This window comes from Kickxella alabastrina (assembly GCF_025024165.1).
Source record: "Kickxella alabastrina strain RSA 675 chromosome Unknown BX661scaffold_10, whole genome shotgun sequence".
In the NCBI taxonomy this organism is placed as follows: domain Eukaryota; kingdom Fungi; phylum Kickxellomycota; class Kickxellomycetes; order Kickxellales; family Kickxellaceae; genus Kickxella; species Kickxella alabastrina.
Genome location: NW_026251481.1, coordinates 422,496 through 438,814, shown reverse-complemented (window position 1 = coordinate 438,814; position 16,319 = coordinate 422,496). Strand labels below are relative to the sequence as shown.

At 46.7% G+C, this 16,319-nt stretch overlaps 7 protein-coding genes across 7 annotated transcripts; 4 read left to right on the top strand and 3 right to left on the bottom strand.

Annotated features, from left to right (window-relative positions):
- Positions 1-1,472: 1,472 nt before the first annotated feature.
- On the top strand, positions 1,473-2,542 carry BX661DRAFT_182097 (uncharacterized protein). Its single transcript, XM_051535892.1, has one exon. The coding sequence runs from the start codon at positions 1,538-1,540 to the stop codon at positions 2,435-2,437; it is 900 nt and encodes a 299-aa protein (XP_051391967.1). The 5' UTR covers positions 1,473-1,537; the 3' UTR covers positions 2,438-2,542.
- Positions 2,543-2,698: 156 nt separating this feature from the next.
- On the bottom strand, positions 2,699-5,563 carry BX661DRAFT_182096 (uncharacterized protein). The gene has a single exon (XM_051535891.1). The coding sequence runs from the start codon at positions 5,303-5,305 to the stop codon at positions 2,936-2,938; it is 2,370 nt and encodes a 789-aa protein (XP_051391966.1). The 5' UTR covers positions 5,306-5,563; the 3' UTR covers positions 2,699-2,935.
- A 412-nt stretch (positions 5,564-5,975) lies between these two features.
- On the bottom strand, positions 5,976-7,503 carry BX661DRAFT_182094 (ribosomal protein L1). The gene is made up of 2 exons (XM_051535890.1): positions 7,473-7,503; positions 5,976-6,982 (listed from the first exon to the last, which is right to left on the bottom strand). The coding sequence occupies exons 1-2, from the start codon at positions 7,475-7,477 to the stop codon at positions 6,328-6,330; spliced, it is 660 nt and encodes a 219-aa protein (XP_051391965.1). The 5' UTR covers positions 7,478-7,503; the 3' UTR covers positions 5,976-6,327.
- BX661DRAFT_182091 (uncharacterized protein) lies at positions 7,504-8,572 on the top strand. The gene has a single exon (XM_051535889.1). The coding sequence runs from the start codon at positions 7,831-7,833 to the stop codon at positions 8,164-8,166; it is 336 nt and encodes a 111-aa protein (XP_051391964.1). The 5' UTR covers positions 7,504-7,830; the 3' UTR covers positions 8,167-8,572.
- Positions 8,573-9,261: 689 nt separating this feature from the next.
- BX661DRAFT_182089 (uncharacterized protein) lies at positions 9,262-11,686 on the top strand. The gene is given in 3 exon segments (XM_051535888.1): positions 9,262-9,906; positions 10,103-10,618; positions 10,636-11,686. The coding sequence occupies 3 exon segments, from the start codon at positions 9,520-9,522 to the stop codon at positions 11,662-11,664; spliced, it is 1,932 nt and encodes a 643-aa protein (XP_051391963.1). The 5' UTR covers positions 9,262-9,519; the 3' UTR covers positions 11,665-11,686.
- On the bottom strand, positions 11,687-13,418 carry BX661DRAFT_182088 (uncharacterized protein). Its single transcript, XM_051535887.1, has 2 exons — positions 12,908-13,418; positions 11,687-12,400 (listed from the first exon to the last, which is right to left on the bottom strand). The coding sequence occupies exons 1-2, from the start codon at positions 13,035-13,037 to the stop codon at positions 11,892-11,894; spliced, it is 639 nt and encodes a 212-aa protein (XP_051391962.1). The 5' UTR covers positions 13,038-13,418; the 3' UTR covers positions 11,687-11,891.
- Positions 13,419-13,559: 141 nt separating this feature from the next.
- Positions 13,560-16,282, top strand: BX661DRAFT_224406 (uncharacterized protein; the record flags this gene model as incomplete). Its single annotated transcript, XM_051538907.1, has 7 exons — positions 13,560-13,804; positions 14,754-14,809; positions 15,431-15,674; positions 15,709-15,828; positions 15,904-16,011; positions 16,110-16,152; positions 16,272-16,282. The coding sequence occupies exons 1-7, from the start codon at positions 13,799-13,801 to the stop codon at positions 16,280-16,282; spliced, it is 588 nt and encodes a 195-aa protein (XP_051391961.1). The 5' UTR covers positions 13,560-13,798.
- Between the last annotated feature and the right edge of the window lie 37 nt (positions 16,283-16,319).

Here is a 16,319-nt window from a genome sequence, read left to right as displayed (position 1 = left end):
ATAATGCAAAAACGCATGAGTGAGCACCATTTGGCAATATTGCCTGTGCCATCATATGTGACCGGGCAGCAAATCATGGTACTCATGGGTAGCAAGGTTGTTAATGAATGAATTCAATAAATGTACTTAAAAACTGGGAAAAGAGAAGGGGGAACTCATAAATGTTCTTGTTTTGCCCTTTTTATGACTGTGAGTCTTAGTGCTCATAAAGAAAAGGGCAACTGATGAGCATTGAGCTACAAAAGAATATGTCCCGACACACTGCCTGTAATAATAATAGCTTATATAAAATATATTTATGATTAAAAATCCCTATAAGCGAGCTTAAAGAGCTCCGCTTATCTATTCAAAACTATCGACAGTGAAAATAGAAATCGCGATCGTAAACAATCACAATTGCAATTATCACGTGATATTGTAATTAATTGATGTCACACTGCCTGTAGCAAACAGATAGTGGAAATGGTACATTGATGCATATCCAGACCAGATATGCATATATGCCCATTGCCTGGCTGGCAGACTGTTGAGACACAGGTCCACATGTTTATGTGTCCATGATGGGAGAGCAAAATTCTGACGCATGGATTTCATTGGGATCTTTGGGACCCAGCCACAGCTGGAAGGAGCTGACAGAGGACACGTACACAATATTGGTCAATAAACACCAAGGGGAGTGCACACAACAAACAACAGTGTTTGTAAACGAGATTATAGACAAACATAACGACTGGTACAAGGGACAGTGTGACCTACAGATTGGATGGGAGATGAGGAATCCTTGACACTTAAGAACCGCCGAGTGTTGATGAGACTCCAATCTCAACAAACATCCTGACTGCCAAATCCGCGACAGGACGAAAATGATGGTCTGTTGATGTGATGCCAGAGTTGAGCTGGGTCACGTGATGGCATAGTCACATGAAATGTTTTTATTATGATATTTCATGCGCACAACGTTTTAATAATAACGAGCTCTGAAGCTCTTTTTGTAGCCTTAAATATAATAATATATATTATGCTTAGTAATATTCAAATTACAGCTGAAGTGTTTGCAGACAACAGCAATGAGGGTAGCATAATACATCCATATCAGCTATCTGGCCATGATTGACGCTCTAGCTGGTAGATAAAGTTCTCGGGTTTAATTTTACTAATACCCTAGCGGACACTTCCACCGCCAGGCAATTAGACCCAGGTCTGAAGAAATCCCTACCATGACGCCCCTAAAATAATTTCCGTTATAGGGGCATGTAGCCAGGTCAGCAATAGAGCCCATGATGGGCAAGGTGGATGGTAGACAATCAACCTTAATCATTAACTTTGTTTATTTTTAATTGTTTTATATCTCAATGGATTATTTTCTCTCTCACCTAGAGAAAAGAGTTTATTGGCTGGGACACAATTTATTTCGAAAAATTTAAGCAGAGGGAAATCTAGTGAGGGGTTTTGTCATTTCCTTTTTCCTTTTTCTCATTCTTAATTTATTCGTTTAAATTTCCGTCCACTATTTTTAAATCGATATTTAAATTCACTAATGTGGAAGCTGTGCTTAAGGCAGTTTGGGAGCCAGCCGGAGAGCGTTCCACCAACGTCAACAACAGCAGCATCAGCAACGTCAAAGCGTGGCAGACGCTTGTATTTATTTCGTCGCGCGGGCACCTGTGCCGCTATCAACCACCCTTTGCAACGCACACTGAGTCTTCCGGAATGCAGTTCTATCTCCCGCAAGCCAGCAGGGCAAGATGAAATTTATCTCTCTGGATATATTACTGACCCTAGCTATTTGCATTCACTGAAATTAAGGGCTCAGCACTCAAATATAAGAGCTGACGACAAGCAATTGAAAAATTCAATTGCTGGCACACGGCGGCATCACAATGACAGGCGCACCCATGCAGCCGACATTGGGCAGTATTCATCAGCACTTTCTTGCCATGATGGCAGTGGCGAGTCGATTTGGACGAATCCGTCTGATAACTGCCGCCGCACCATCAACAAGCAGGGTAGCAACTACACCTTTAGAAATACAAGCAACGCAACTCCTCAGTTGACGATGGCGGGTCAACAAACAAAGAAAAGAGCCAAGTTGCCAAGTTTGAACCACGTATTCGGTACAATTGCATACAGCGAAGACAAGGATATATTTGACACACTTGACGACTGTGACAAATCTAGATGGATGGGCCGGTACAACCCACAAGGTGCCCCCGAACAGATCTGGCGCAGTTTGGCAACCACAGAACGAGCATTTACAAGGCGTGCTACACAGAAGCAGCGCATGCGGTCATGGAGCTCGGATGAGGAGCAGTCGCTTTGCAGCTACGTCAACGATAATTATACTGGTACACCTATCAATTGGGAAAATGTTGCTGTGCATTTTAGTCGAACTAGTGTCGGGTGCATGACCAAATACTACTCGATAATGTGTTTGTAGCAGTCATGATCTTGCTTATCAGACGTCTTTTTTTGTACTCGTATTTTTGTTACTGTGTATATGTATTTTAAAGTAAAATAAGCAGCAACTATAATTTGATGCATTGGACAAAAAACATCCACACTTTGCTCAGAGAAAATAAATCAATCCGTGGTTGCCAGCAAAGGTGAGTAGTCGTAGTAGAGGGTGCCTCTTTGAGTTTGCCCCCTGCTGCTGCTGCTGCTTGCTGCTTGCTGCTGAGTCTCTTTCCAAATGATTGCACTTAATTTCCTACCTCTGGTGAAAGATGGTGGTAACATATCAGTTTAACGAAATTTAAAGAAGCACGTAAACACAATCTCCAAGGTTACCACACACAGATTAGAGATTTGTTACATATATGTTCTACCGATAATGCCAAATCAAATGCGGACATGCCGTAAAAATGTTTTGCACGAGCAAACGATTTACATTTAAAAAAGCTGGAAAGTACAGCTTAGACCGAGTGCCTGCTCGCGTTTACGGTATCAGAAACAGTGCTGTCATTGTCACTACCCAGACCACAAGCGCAATAGACAGCTGGTGCATAACAATGTGGCACTGGCCGCGAAGCACGTGCGGTTCAAATATCTCGTATCGCTGGGTGCGTAGATCGACATACCACTGGTCTCCCGTGTTGCACTTGCGCAGCATAAATCGCACAATTTTGCCACACAAATCACTAGTTGCTGTACCAAGAGTTAGCTGTGACCACATCGAAAATGGCGAGACGGTGTCCAGTCGTGCCGAACTATGGGCCGCATTAGCATCTTCCTTTCCTGTGTTGTCTGCCAAAAGACAGTAGCAGCAGCGACTTCCGTGCATACATTTATCGGTGTTGTAAATGGTGCCTGCAAGGGCCAGAAACGGCGGCGACCGAATGGTTCCAGTTATTGTTTGAATTGCACAGAGAACTGGGTCTGTCTGAAACCGAGTTTGCAAGTGTCTTTCACCATCAGCAGTAGGCTCCGAGCTGATGTTGCTATAGCGGATCAGGCTTGTCGAGCGCAGTCGGAGCCACCACAAAACTATATTGACCCGCGTCAATGAAGCCATTGTGAGCAGTGTAGCTGCCAGCAGAAAAGGCATAGCTAGGACACGCAACGCAATATGAACGTCTACTACAACCAGAACTGCCCCAATGGCAAACCCGAGCGTGAACAGGGCAGCAGAGCCAGCTGCTGCACCCCGCTGCTCGCGATGTGTGATGTTGTATCGCGCATGCCGGCAAAACTCAACAAAGTGGCCGCTAAACAAATACTCGGCGGACAACTTGGCAATGGTGTCAAAAAGTGCTGGCGGCACCGCGCTGGGCACAATAAGATTGAATATTGACTTTGGCACTGGCTTGTAGCCACAATACTGAAGTGCACAGTTGCTTTCAAAGTCTGCAGGAGTGTATGAAAATGGTGGCTGCGGCCAAAGTGAATGGTGCAATTCCTGTAGCGCGCCAATGGAAACCGTCCGCTTTTTTTTTGTCCGTAGCGGCTGCGGCGAAAGAGGCAACCGAAGCTGGCAGCCAAAAAATTCTTGTTTGGCACCACGAGTATCCACACTGCTGATTGGTGTGTGCTTGAGAGAAGGCATGGTTGAAATTCGACGCAGGCTGGCGATCATATATTTTGCTGATGTATTGGCCACCTCGCCGTTGCTGCTTTTATTTGTCGAGCCCTCCAAGTTCAGGCACACATCCGAAATGTTGTTAACACCAGATCCGAGCGATAGCGGGGACTGCACGCGTGGTATGTTTAGTATGCTCGGTTGCTGAAGCTGAACCAACGATGCCATATTGCGCTTGAGTTGATCACACGGCTGAAAATGCATGGACCTCTGAGATGGAATGCAAAGATGGGCCGGCCTGTGGTGTTTGTCAAACATGTTCTCGAGGGATTTCGGGCCACCAGAAGCTGCAGACGAACAGTTTGCAATTGTGCCACTGCACTTTTGGACCTGTGGCGACGGCGGAGCAAGCATGTCATTCTGGCAGAGTAGCGGCCTAGGGATATGCGTGATGTTCAGCGGCAAGCGCTCTTTGATATACATTAGCTCCGAATCCGGGATGTCGAGCCGCTCTTGGGCATGGTCGCACAGAAAACGCGACCAGCACTCAAATATCAGCAGCGATTGTATTTGCCGCCGATTGTTCTCCTGCTCATTCGTGGTGTGCTGCTCCAGTCCAAGTTCACCAATCGTTACAGACAATGTTCGGCGCCTCGCTATGGGGCGCAATCCAGCCGCCCCGATTGTCCGCCGTAGGCGTGCGTTGTGTGCCGCCGTGTCTGCGAATGTGCCTTCACAGTAGCCACCACTGTCATTCGAGTCACTGTAATGATTGGCCAAGGAAGGATATGCTCTCACTGAAAACATTGAAGTGCACGCAAATGGGCTTCGGTCGCTCCCAGAACCACCACTCGCGCCCGTGGTAGCCGTGTTGAACGCGCAATCAACTATGCTCTCGCTGAGAATGCTAAAGTTGTGAGGTTTGGAAGAGTGCACATTTATCATGGCAGATAAGATTGATTCTGGGGCTCGCATGATTGGGACCGACATTGAGCGCCTGGATGTGCGACCTGCAGCGGCCCGCGAAAGACGCAGTTGCTGTTTGCATTCTGGAGCGGATGGTTCACGTGGAATTACTGAGCGCGTGCTCGTCGCAGTTGTATATCTTGTCGATGGCAATACTACGCGATCAAAATATACGGTCCTATATCGCTGATACCATTCGCAAAACGCCAATGCGTCTCTGGCCTTTTGATCGTAGTCAACATACATGCGAAACTCGTCCAAAGATAGCGGGGGCGCCGTGACATTGGCCATCATAGCCTCGAATTTGGCAGTACAGTTCGTCATTGGCGTGTGGTCTGCAGCTTTAAGTTTGTGGTTTATAAGTGAAGGCAAATAAATTAATAGTTATAAATGCAGCAATGAGAGAAACAAGGACAGATAGGTGATGATGGCAGATGGTGCCTTTGGTGCTTGAGAATATAATGATTCAAAACAATGATAATAGTCTGAACCAAGCAGCCCAGTTTTGATATAAAACGACAAAAATAACAATGTGCCCATTGGACGAGGGAGAGAGTATAAGTGAGCGTGTGTTGTTTAAACGACGTGTGCATTGTGTGATTTTCATTATTCGCTAATAGTTGGTATATTGAAGGTGCTGTTGATGCGACTACTATTGGCAGGTTTGATTTTTGGTCGCGTCTACGTTAGTTGAGCAAGCGTATCCACAATGATTTTGTGCACTTGTGTTTGCGCGCATATGACCCAGCAATGTACAAGATGTACATTTATCGAGCAAACAAGCACATGTTGTCGGATAATAGGAGGGAGGTGGGGGGTATTGGGGATGTGTCTTAATGAGCAAATCGAAGGCAACAATGCGTACCACTCATGCGAGCTTAAATTTGCAGCTGTCGTTACAAAAAACAATAGTACAAGCCGCAACCAGCCACATTCAGTTCGACATTACAATGGTTATCAATAACAATGTGCTGGTCAAACAAGCCCAACTATAAAATGGTCAAGATTCGTGGTATTGATGTCAAAATAAAGAGCGCTGAAAAGCTCCCAAGAGACACAGTTCCGAGCAAAGAAAAGCAAAGAGCGAGTCCTCACTTTCCCCACTCCTCCCGCATCCAGACATAGAAAAGCCTAGAAGAGGAGAAACACAAGACCCGGAAAGCGCTTTGGTAACTGTACAAGAGAAGACAAAATGAAAAGACACACGCACGCTAAAGCGCGCGCAACCTAAAAAAATTAATCGCCAGGAGCACAGGGTTGTTTTTATATAAACGGAATGAGCGGAAGTCGCCATTACCAACGCTCCTCATTGATCCACCAACACTCGCGTGTACTGCCGCCAAGGCTTAGTACAGACGGTGGGGCTTGCCCATGGTGCTCTTGATGTAGAGCGACTTGATGTTCTGCCAGCGCTTGCGGAGCAGGGAGACCAAGAAGTTAACGGCAAGCATGATGTTACCCAGGAGCTCGTCCTCGGTCATGTTGACGTTACCAACAGCGACGGCCAGGCACAGAACCTTCTTGAGCTGGAACTTGATGGTGGCGCGGATCTCGTCGGCACGGGAGTTGAGGTCATCGCCGTGGCTGACGGGGGTGGGGAACTTACCAGCCTTGTGGAGACCGGGGCCGAGCAGACGGGGGATCTGCTTGATCATGGTCTCGGAGGCAAGGAAGGCGTCGTACGAGGCAGCCAGCTTCTTGATCAGCTTCTTGTTCTTGTTGAGCTTCTTGAGGTCCTCGGCGGAGCGGAAGGGCATCTCAATGTTCTTGGCCTTGTCGCAATCGTGAGCGTCACCGAGAATGGCAACGGTCATCTTGGGGCGGGGGATGTTGGGCAGCTTGATGGTTCCCGAGAAACGCTTGTCACGCTGGGGATCGTAGTTCTTGAGACCGATCTGGAGCTCGACGGTCTCGACGAACTTGCGCTTCTGCTCGCCGGTCGAGGCGCTGAGGAGGGTCTTGACCTCCTCACGGACTGCTGCTACTTGAATCTTGCTTCCGCTATAAACAGGACAATTAAGAGGGTGAGAGGGTGCGTGGTAGAGATGCGGGCAGAGCGTTAGTGCGTGTATGCTGCTTGATTTATAGCATAAACAGACGCAGCGTGGCCTGTGCGTCTGTGTCTTTGTTTGTGGGCGTAGTAGCGCTCATTGCAACGCAAGCAATGCGAGCAGAGGGAGGCAGCCTCAAGCCTGCTAATTCAAGCAAGGACATGGGCCAGGGCCAGAACAAAAGCTATGATGCGCCCTGCCAGCAGCAGCGGCAGTACTGGGTTCAAAGCCATATTCTGGCTCGGTTTCCTCCGTCACAAACAAGGCTGGCAACTTGGCGCTGCCTCTGTTCGCACAAGCCCAACTTTGCCAATTCCGAATTCCGAATTTTCAATTACAGAAATTCGAATTTGGCGCAATTCGTGGCTGCTGTTCCGCACTGGATGCCGTGGTTCCGGCTCACGGATGCGGTGTATCGTCCGCTTGTGAGCGATGCGTACCTCATTTTGGATGGATTCGATAATGGTGACTTTACAGAGAAAGAAACGGATTCAGCCCTTGGCTGGATGCAATCGCGGATTTGGCTGAGCAGGCAGACAAAACAAAGAAAATAGACAGGCCAGCAAACAGGTATTCCCAATCACGTGTAAAGGGTTTGGGCCAATCGCAGCGTGAGCGTAAATAAGCACAAGGCTCACGAAAACGCCCTTTATTTTTCTTCCTGGGCGCAGCATAGCACTGCTCAGCTCAGCTCAGCTTTGGCGTCGCTGTCGTTCATTGCTGCTGCCATTTGCTGTGCTTTCCATTTTGGCTCTTGCATTCGCACACTCCACATTTTAGCACGCTCAATTCGTAACAATGCACTTTTGTCCGTCGTGCTCAAACTTGCTTCTGGTCGAGAACGGCGTCGGACAGAACGGCGAGACCTGCCTGGTGTGCCAGACGTGCCCGTACATGTTCCCTATCTCAAGGCCGTTTATCTCACGCACGATTCTTAAGCGCAAAGAGGTCGACGACGTGCTGGGCGGCGAGGAGGAGTGGGCTAACGTAGACTCTATCGAGATTTCGTGTCCAAAGTGCCTCCACGAGCGCGCGTACTTTAAGCAAATCCAGATGCGGTCGGCCGATGAGCCGATGACTGTGTTTTTCCGCTGCTGCAGCATGTCGTGCAACTTCAACTGGAAGGAGAACTGACTTTGTTAAATATAAATGTGCGCGCAATCGAGTGCCGCTTTCCCTATTCCAAATAGTGCTTTTTTATACTGCTGCTTAATGTCAATCCCTTTAGCCACGCGCCTGTGCCATAAATACAAACAAACACCGATTTAACCCGGATCCCCTTTTATGCCGTTCCGCCAGCCGGAAGCCTTGGCTACTGAAAATTTTGTACTATAATCCAGAAGCTTTATTGTATTTACTTGGGGCACTTTGTCGGTGGTTACCACCGGCAGTGTAACTTGACTCCGAGTAAATCTATCTGCTATCTCAGATCAAATTGTTCTTTGGCTCGATTTACTGTCCTCTGCTGCCTTTTTCTGTGGCCCGCTTGGATCATTTACTCGAGGTACATTTTTCAAATAAAACAAAACATTAAGCAACACAAAATGAATTAAATTGAAAAAACAAGCCAACAAGTCAGAGCAAATATGCCGCCACCTGCACTTGTCCACTTTCATGCCGACTGTGTTGAGCACGCACGCTGAGATCATTGAAAATTGCTAATTGGCTCTCAGCACCCGATAGTTCAGCTCGCACTCACACATTTTTCAGCAACTGGCAACAGCAGATTATGCCAAGGGATCGGATGGGCCATCGTGGAGGAACATTGCCGCTTTAAGCAGTGGCGAATGTTGCTTTGGAGAATTCGCGCAATGGTGGTACCGACAAAAATATCACACTCCTTAGCGCGGTGCATTTCTATAGTGGTCGCTAACCAACTGACCAATCGAAATATGGCCTGGTATGTCGCCTTTACACATGCACCAAATATGGCCAGCGATCCCATGCAGCGCATGCTTGCACATCCCTTTCAACTGGCTCCAGAATGCAAAAAAAGGCAAAAGAGCATACATAGATTCCTGCAATGTATGTTACAATGGTGCCCTTTATAAAAGTACAGCCCTATATTAGGCAATTAGCAAATATCGGCTACACCGTGTGAGATAATTTCTGCACAAAAATTGTAGGCGTCGTTGCTCGCTTGCACTGTAAATCATTACTATTTTCTAGACTATTTTTCTACTGAGCTGACTAAAATATAATGGAGGCGGCGTTAGTACTCGCTTCTCTTCTAGTGGCAACCGAGTGCAAATGCGCGCCAACTTTTTTCTCTGATTATTCGCACTTTCTTGTCCCTCTTTTATTTGTCGCGCTTAATGCTCAGTTCTCAAAAAAATCCTTCCTATTTACGTGCGGCCAATTTGACAAATAAATACGCATACAAGCACCACATTCTTGATACTTGGCACTAGAACCTTCAAAATCAACAGCACCGACTACTAAAACCATCTACATTATTCCGCAGCACAAATCGAATAATTGTGCACAATGTCGCTGCAAAATGCACATATGAATCGGACAACTCCTGGAACACCACGGCTCCAGATATCGCATTCAGCCGCTCAGAGGGTGTACTTGCCACCGCCCTCGCACGTGCGTTCTAACACACACCCGCAACCAAACCAACAAGTGAGCTCGCAGCAGAGTGATATTTGGCGCCAGGCGCCGACTGCCGCTTCATCGTCCGAACTGCTTACACTTAAATACGATGCGTTGTACTGGAATCACCATGCTCATTTTGGCACTGGGTCTAACAACAGCACCGACACCCGTCATCTTTGTGAACCTTTCCCACACACACCAGCTATTTTCTCAGAAAAATTGGTACAAGACCAATTCGACAAACTTTGTCGGCGACTGAACGAGGTGATAGAGGTAAGTGATATATTTAATATCGCGCATCAACGTTTGAATTTATATATCGATTGAGAAAAGGACCCATGCATTTTTCATTTACATTTTTGCTGTCCACGATTGTAATTTGCGTTTAAACAGCCCGGCAAGTGGATAAATACAGGTTAATCATATATATATATACTTCTAATACTAAGTAATGCAATTTATACTATAGGACAATTATCGGCTGGCGTCTTTGCTGGAAGACGCCAGACTTCGAATAAGCCAGCTGCGGGCAGAAAATGGCAACGGTTTAAACAAACTTGAGCTTGCTACAAGCAATGTCATACCCACGCACAATATGGACGTTAAAAATTTGTCTTTGTCGTTGGCGTTTCCATCCGGGCCACCGCCACCGGCGAATCTAGAGACGGCCGGGAAGGACGTAATCAATTTTGACCGTTGCCTAATAGCTGCACATACTACTTCGCGCAAGCCAACGCCTGTTATTAGTGACCGGGTGACAATAACTATCCCGAATCCGAGTACGAGCCGCGGAGTTATGCTGTTGCCAGAGCACCCACAACCAGAACTTGTATCCTCTGACATGAATATTCAGCGCAAAGGATTCAGCAACACGCTTGTATTACCGCCAGTCATGCCTCACCCTGCTTATGGCAAAAGCGTGCGCCCTTATAACACAGTGCCGCAAGCCCAGAGCCAAGATCAAGGTGGATTAACTGCAGGCCAGGTAAACCCTGAAAAAAGGCCCGCTTTGACAAACATGGTGGCAGAGCAGGTGACGACGACGCGGGTTTCCACAGAATATCAACGCCCAAACTTAGAAGTGCCAGTGGCAGCAGCACGTCTTTGTCCTCGCTGGCAGCGCTGTATTTGCCCTCCTGGCACAATGGCAGTTATCCAGAGATTAGCGCGTCGAGCCAGATGGGACCGCTGCCTGCTACTTATTGCCATGCCGGCCAAGGTGCAAACGACGCGGATCTAATAAGTGCGCAGCAACCAGCTGGAAAGCGGCGCAAGCGCCATCACGACATTGCCTCAAAGGTTAGATCAGTTCAGCCCGTGCCACGTAGCATAGATGGCAATTACATGATGCCAGTGCAAGTGGGGATACTCACGGTATTGAGTCTTGGCCGCATTGTCTGGGACTACAGCGCGTACCATAACGAGCGGTACATTTGGCCAGTTGGGTACACTGTGCAGCGCGAGTACTATAGCATGACAGATCCCAACAAGCAGGTCATTTACACGTGCTGGGTTACCGATGGCGGTGTTGCACCACTGTTCCATGTCGAAGCCGAAGACATGGCTGGATCGCCAATTGTCGCGCCAACAGCAACTGGGGCATGGACCACAGTGTTGCGCACAGTCAACCGTATCAGGCAGCGCGAGCATTCGAATTCGGCATCAGGGCCCGACTACTTTGGCTTTTCGCACCCGACAATTGCCAAGATGATTCAGGATCTCCGTGGAGCTGATAAGTGCCCTTCGTACATCATGCAAAATTTTGTGGAGATGAAGGATCGCCACGTGCGCGGAGTCATAAAAAAAGGCCGTGGCGGTCTGCCATCAACAGCCATGCTCAGCCGCGGCCGGCGCGCGTTGATGGCGTCGTTCTCCGCATTGGATCAGTCAGATGCAGATGCCAGGCAGGGGGGCGACGACCCGAGGAGACTCTCTCCACAGATCCACTCGTGTTCGGCAAAGCGCATATCAGTAGCTACGCTGATCAGCGTCAGCGGTGGTAACAGAAGCAGTCCAGACAGCCTGGTCTAGTATTGTCAACGTTTTATTTCGACTTGTAATTAAAAAAAGCAGCAAATGACCCAAATGTATGTGTGCATGTGCGTGGGACAGTCATATAAAAGTACACATCACCAACGCAGAGGGGCACGGCAAGCAACATGGAGTATATAAATCCAACGGCGCCCCTCACTCTGCACCACGCCAAAACACCATATTTGTTTGTCTTGTGCAAACTTGAAGGCTTGGGCTCAGCGGCATCACCGAGTAGGGTCAAGCTCGTGCTGCTGGCGTGCTGCAGACTTTGTCGGTGACGGCGGGACTTGCGTTGGGTCAGAAAAGTAGAAGCGGTCAATAAACCATTTTTTCACATAGTTCGTCTGCTGCCGTTGTTGATGCCTCATGGCATAGTTGCGGGCTGCCTCCTGCAAAGCGTAAGCGGATCTCCTGCCGTTGTTAGTGCCAGACTGGTTGTCGCTGTTGCTATTGCGAGGGCGCCGTGTCTTTTTGTTGCGACTCGACTGCGGCTTGTGAGGCAGTGGCAAGTCCTGCTGCTGCTGCTGCTGCTGTGCAGTCTCAGAGGTCATAGTAGTGCTGCGGGAGCCTTCGTCTTCGCTGCGATACAGCGTGTCATCTCCAGATACAACACCGCTGTTTAGAGAATGGCGCCGTAGTCCGTCTTCAATTGTATGATATTGTCCGGTGGTGCCTGTGCGCCGAAAGTTCTCGAGCGGATATTTGAAAATCAAGTACCAACTGAACGCAATTCCTACATTATAAAGTATAAGATACATGCTGGTGAAAGCGGCGACAAGAAAAAGTATTAGCTGCTGTTCATGTCATGTAAAATACGCAGCCCACTGTCGCTGGGTGAACATAATCGCTTATTTGAAAATGGGTTCAAGTGAAATGCAGCTCGTTTGCAGCTCATAATTGGGTCGGCCAATATTTGTGTATTTTCCTTACAACGTTCAAATAACGATCCGACCCTTTGTGTTTAAATTAGCCAATGCCATTGGTTATTTTTCTTTTAGAACAAGACTTAAATGAAGACCAGCAAAGCCAATACAACAACAACAGCAGCAACAAGAACAACCAAATCAACATGTCTGCAAGGGTGGTGAGAATGTAATGAAGGCCAAGCCGCAGTAGTTTATCTGAGCTGTACGAGTATGACAGGCAGACAGACAAACACAAACATAAACACAAACACAACTCAAAAGGAAGGCAATCACAAGATGAACACATTGGCTTTTTAAATAAGCAAAAAACTTGCCTGGAATCCAAAAAAGAAAAGTAAGACCCATGCAAATGATAAAGTCGCGGCTGAGGCCACGCTTCAGCGCAACGCTGCCCGGGGGACAAATGACGCCAAGAAATAGCAGAACAATGTCAGAGGGCTCCATGTTTTATGGCGGCTAGCGCAAAGCTTGACTATGTCAATTATATGTGAGGGGGTGATGAAAGGGAGACACAGCTGCCACTGAACCAGGAGTGCGGAGATAATAACGCCGTATTGGTAGTAAAACAGGGTTCTCGAACGCTTTGGTGGCCAGAGGAGTGTTGGCAAATGGCAAAGTAAAACGCAGTGGTTTTTGACAGCGGTAGTGGTGATGGTGGTTTTAAAATATATAACGAAAAAGTATATATGAAAGTGTATATATATGTTTGTGCGTGCAATGGAAAAATACAAGAGGCAAAATCAATGAAAGAACAAAAAATGAGAAGAAAAAAGAAAAAAGCGGTATTTCTCGTTTAAAGTCTTCAAAGGGAGATTGATGAAAATCCGCCGAAATTATTATTTTTGCTGAACAGATCGTTCGGAAAAAAGCGCGGAGCTGTGTTTATTTTTTTGTACTGCCCTTTTCCACCCTCTCCCTTTGCGCAAAAGAAACCCTCCTTTTGTTATTGTCACTTTTCAAGGGCCAGTTTTGTGTGCGGCATGTGAGATTCCCTCATGTGTACGAATGGTTTGCAAACACTCCCCATGGCTTGGTGCACTTTTTTAAAATAATTATATTTTGCATTTTGCTGCTCTCTCAGAAAACATAGGAGCCAGACCAAAGTCGAAAAAACATTTGCAAAAACAGGCGAACTAGCGACAACAGCAGCAGCAAGCACATGACAAAAGCAGTGAGCGTCTTTCCCACTAACATTGATTGCCAGGATGAGGGTGCGCCTAATCTGCTCTGTTGATTAGGAGTTTTGGAGCGCAAAACTTCATATTTGGTCAAACGCTCGTATAGTTTGGTTGGCTGTCGGGTTTTCATGCTCTTATTGGGTGATTTTCTCGAATTTTTGAAGCGTTTTTGAGCTTTTTTTACGCTTTTCAATTGGTAAATGTCATGAGAATATGTGACGGGGGGTGTTGCATTTTTGCACTTTTTCGTGCACTCCTGTTTATACATTCGTTTTGCACTTTCTCCCAGCATAAGCCTTCTCTACCATGTTTGATATAAAAAGAAGCATGCAAACGCGCAATTTGGCCTGATTGATTGGTTCCTATAAAAGAAGGATGGCAAGCGGTGTTGTATGTTTTTTTAGTAGTTGAATGTTTTTGAGTTTTGTCGATGTCGGATTGAAGACATGAAGATGAAGAAAATATTGTTTGAAATTTTACAATTATGCTGTTATTGTTCGCTTGATTGCTCGCTTGAGTTTGTTGTTGTTGCTGCTGCGGCTGCTACTTTCCTTTCACTTTGCCCACAAGCAGCCGGTATTTGGTTAGTATTAAAAATAAACTGAGAAAATCAACATAATGAAAAGTGGTAGAAACACGCACTGCAATGGGCATCATGTCATTTATACTTTCAGGAGCTATAGATACAACAAAAATACTAACCATTTTAAGTTGCGCTTCTAGTGTGTTATAAGTAAGTTTAGAAAATGTAACTGTATAAGAACTGTAGAAAAATTGTTACCAACACTAGCTTAACTATTTAAACAATGTACTTTTCAAAGTTTAAAATAAAAATGCAAAGCATTCGACTAGTGTTGGAAATAGTTGGCTTGCAATTTTATTACTTAATTTTTGTTTTGCAGCTCGCTCAAAAAAAACATTCAAAATCACATGATTGATTTGTGATCCCAAAAATCATAAAACGAGATACGACATTTCACAGAATTCGGAGCCGGTGCTCAAGGACAAGACTAAGGTCGCCGCCAAGTCCAACATCAGGTTCAAGTGTTGGAACTGCGACATTTCATCGATATGCAGTTTTATTATGATGTTCTTATATCGTTGCAGATTTGGTGAGCGCCACCCAGGTTTCAAACACCCTGCTCGACCGACAATTGGTCCGAATGCTGCGCCCAAGCACGAGACAAGATTTTATTATTATTTTTCTCATGGCGGCTATTAACTGCCTGGCAGCTCAATCCCCCTGGGTAAAACTGGTGACTAAAATGAATGGAGAGCTTATGTCCAAAACTCCATAATTATTTTCTAGATTTCCAACGCTAAATTATCACAATGTTATGCTTATTTGTACAAAAAATGCCAAGACGAGGAGGCAAGCAACCAAAAGCGGCACTGTTTGCGGCGGCGCCATCCGCAGTACACTAGTGAAAATGTATTTTGGAATTTCCAGACATTCATAGCGAAAGTCTAAATTTTTAAGCGGGGGGTTTTCAAAACCCGTTTTTTTCCAGTTTTTAGCCTAAAAATCAGCAAGTCCAGATTTTCGAAAATGCGGGGAAGTACTTAAAATTTGCGTCTGACTGGTGCTTTGGCTATAGGTTAAGCGCGACGCTTAACAATGTAATTATATTCATCCAATTCCGTTGCAGCTGCAACCAGCGCCGCTGCTGATTCTGTCACACCAGCAGCTACCGCAATTTCTGTTGCAACTAAAACTGCCGCCGACGCCGCATCTTTTACAGAAAGTGCACAGCAGAGTTGCAACCAGCAGATGCCTATTCAGCCACAGTTTGCCGATAGCATCCGGCGGATAGGGGAGGAAAAGGACTGGTCTAAGCGAAAGATTTCCCGCATAATTAAGCAGCAGCTGCAGGATGAGCTATCTGAGCGAAATTGGGAGCAGGTGCATCAATATCCAGCCTGCCGATAATCTCAAGCACGTTGCCAGGCTGAGAGGCTGGTCGCGGGGCAAGATTGAGCGCAGAATCAGACAGAGGATAGGCGATGAGTTGGCTGCCCAGCAGCAGCAGCAGAATGGTCAGCAGCAGCAGGAGCAGGTAGCCGCAATAGATGTTAATACAATTCTGGCGGTAGAAAAACCCCGCCAAATTTTATGCCACGGCTTGCTCCAGTGCACAATGGAAAACTGCTCGCAAACCTTCAGGGCTGACGGAACCAAGATCAAGAATGGCGAAAGAGTGCCATCAGACAGACGGAAATGGAATCGCGACATGGCTGCGGTGCTAAACTTTCTCATAATCCTTAATGCCCTGCTTAAAGGCAATCATCCTCCCGTTTCTTGCGCAAAAAGGCATCGCCAGAGTTGGCTGAACCCGAGTCTACAGCGACGCTCAAGCCGAAGCCCAAGACTAAGCGTGTGCGTAAGAATCCATCTTCCCCTGCTTCTTCTCTCCAAAAGAAGCAGGGAACTGGATAGTACCTTCAACCATAGTGGTGTATTGCCACTAGTTTCATTCTTTTCTTTGGTGTAAATCCACAGGACAGCACTGATGTTGTCATTGGCACAGGCATCAGCACCCGCCCCAAT

Excerpts from the sequence above, each read along its gene's own strand:
- BX661DRAFT_182096 (XM_051535891.1), bottom strand. The coding sequence starts at position 5,305 with ATGACGAACTGTACTGCCAAATTCGAGGCTATGATGGCCAATGTCACG.
- BX661DRAFT_182097 (XM_051535892.1), top strand. The coding sequence starts at position 1,538 with ATGTGGAAGCTGTGCTTAAGGCAGTTTGGGAGCCAGCCGGAGAGCGTT.
- BX661DRAFT_182088 (XM_051535887.1), bottom strand. The coding sequence starts at position 13,037 with ATGGAGCCCTCTGACATTGTTCTGCTATTTCTTGGCGTCATTTGTCCC. Across the intron at positions 12,401-12,907 it reads TTTTCTTTTTTGGATTCCAG|GAATTGCGTTCAGTTGGTAC; the intron begins GCAAGTTTTTTG and ends TTTATAATGTAG.
- BX661DRAFT_182089 (XM_051535888.1), top strand. The coding sequence starts at position 9,520 with ATGTCGCTGCAAAATGCACATATGAATCGGACAACTCCTGGAACACCA. Across the intron at positions 9,907-10,102 it reads GACTGAACGAGGTGATAGAG|GACAATTATCGGCTGGCGTC; the intron begins GTAAGTGATATA and ends TTTATACTATAG.
- BX661DRAFT_182091 (XM_051535889.1), top strand. The coding sequence starts at position 7,831 with ATGCACTTTTGTCCGTCGTGCTCAAACTTGCTTCTGGTCGAGAACGGC.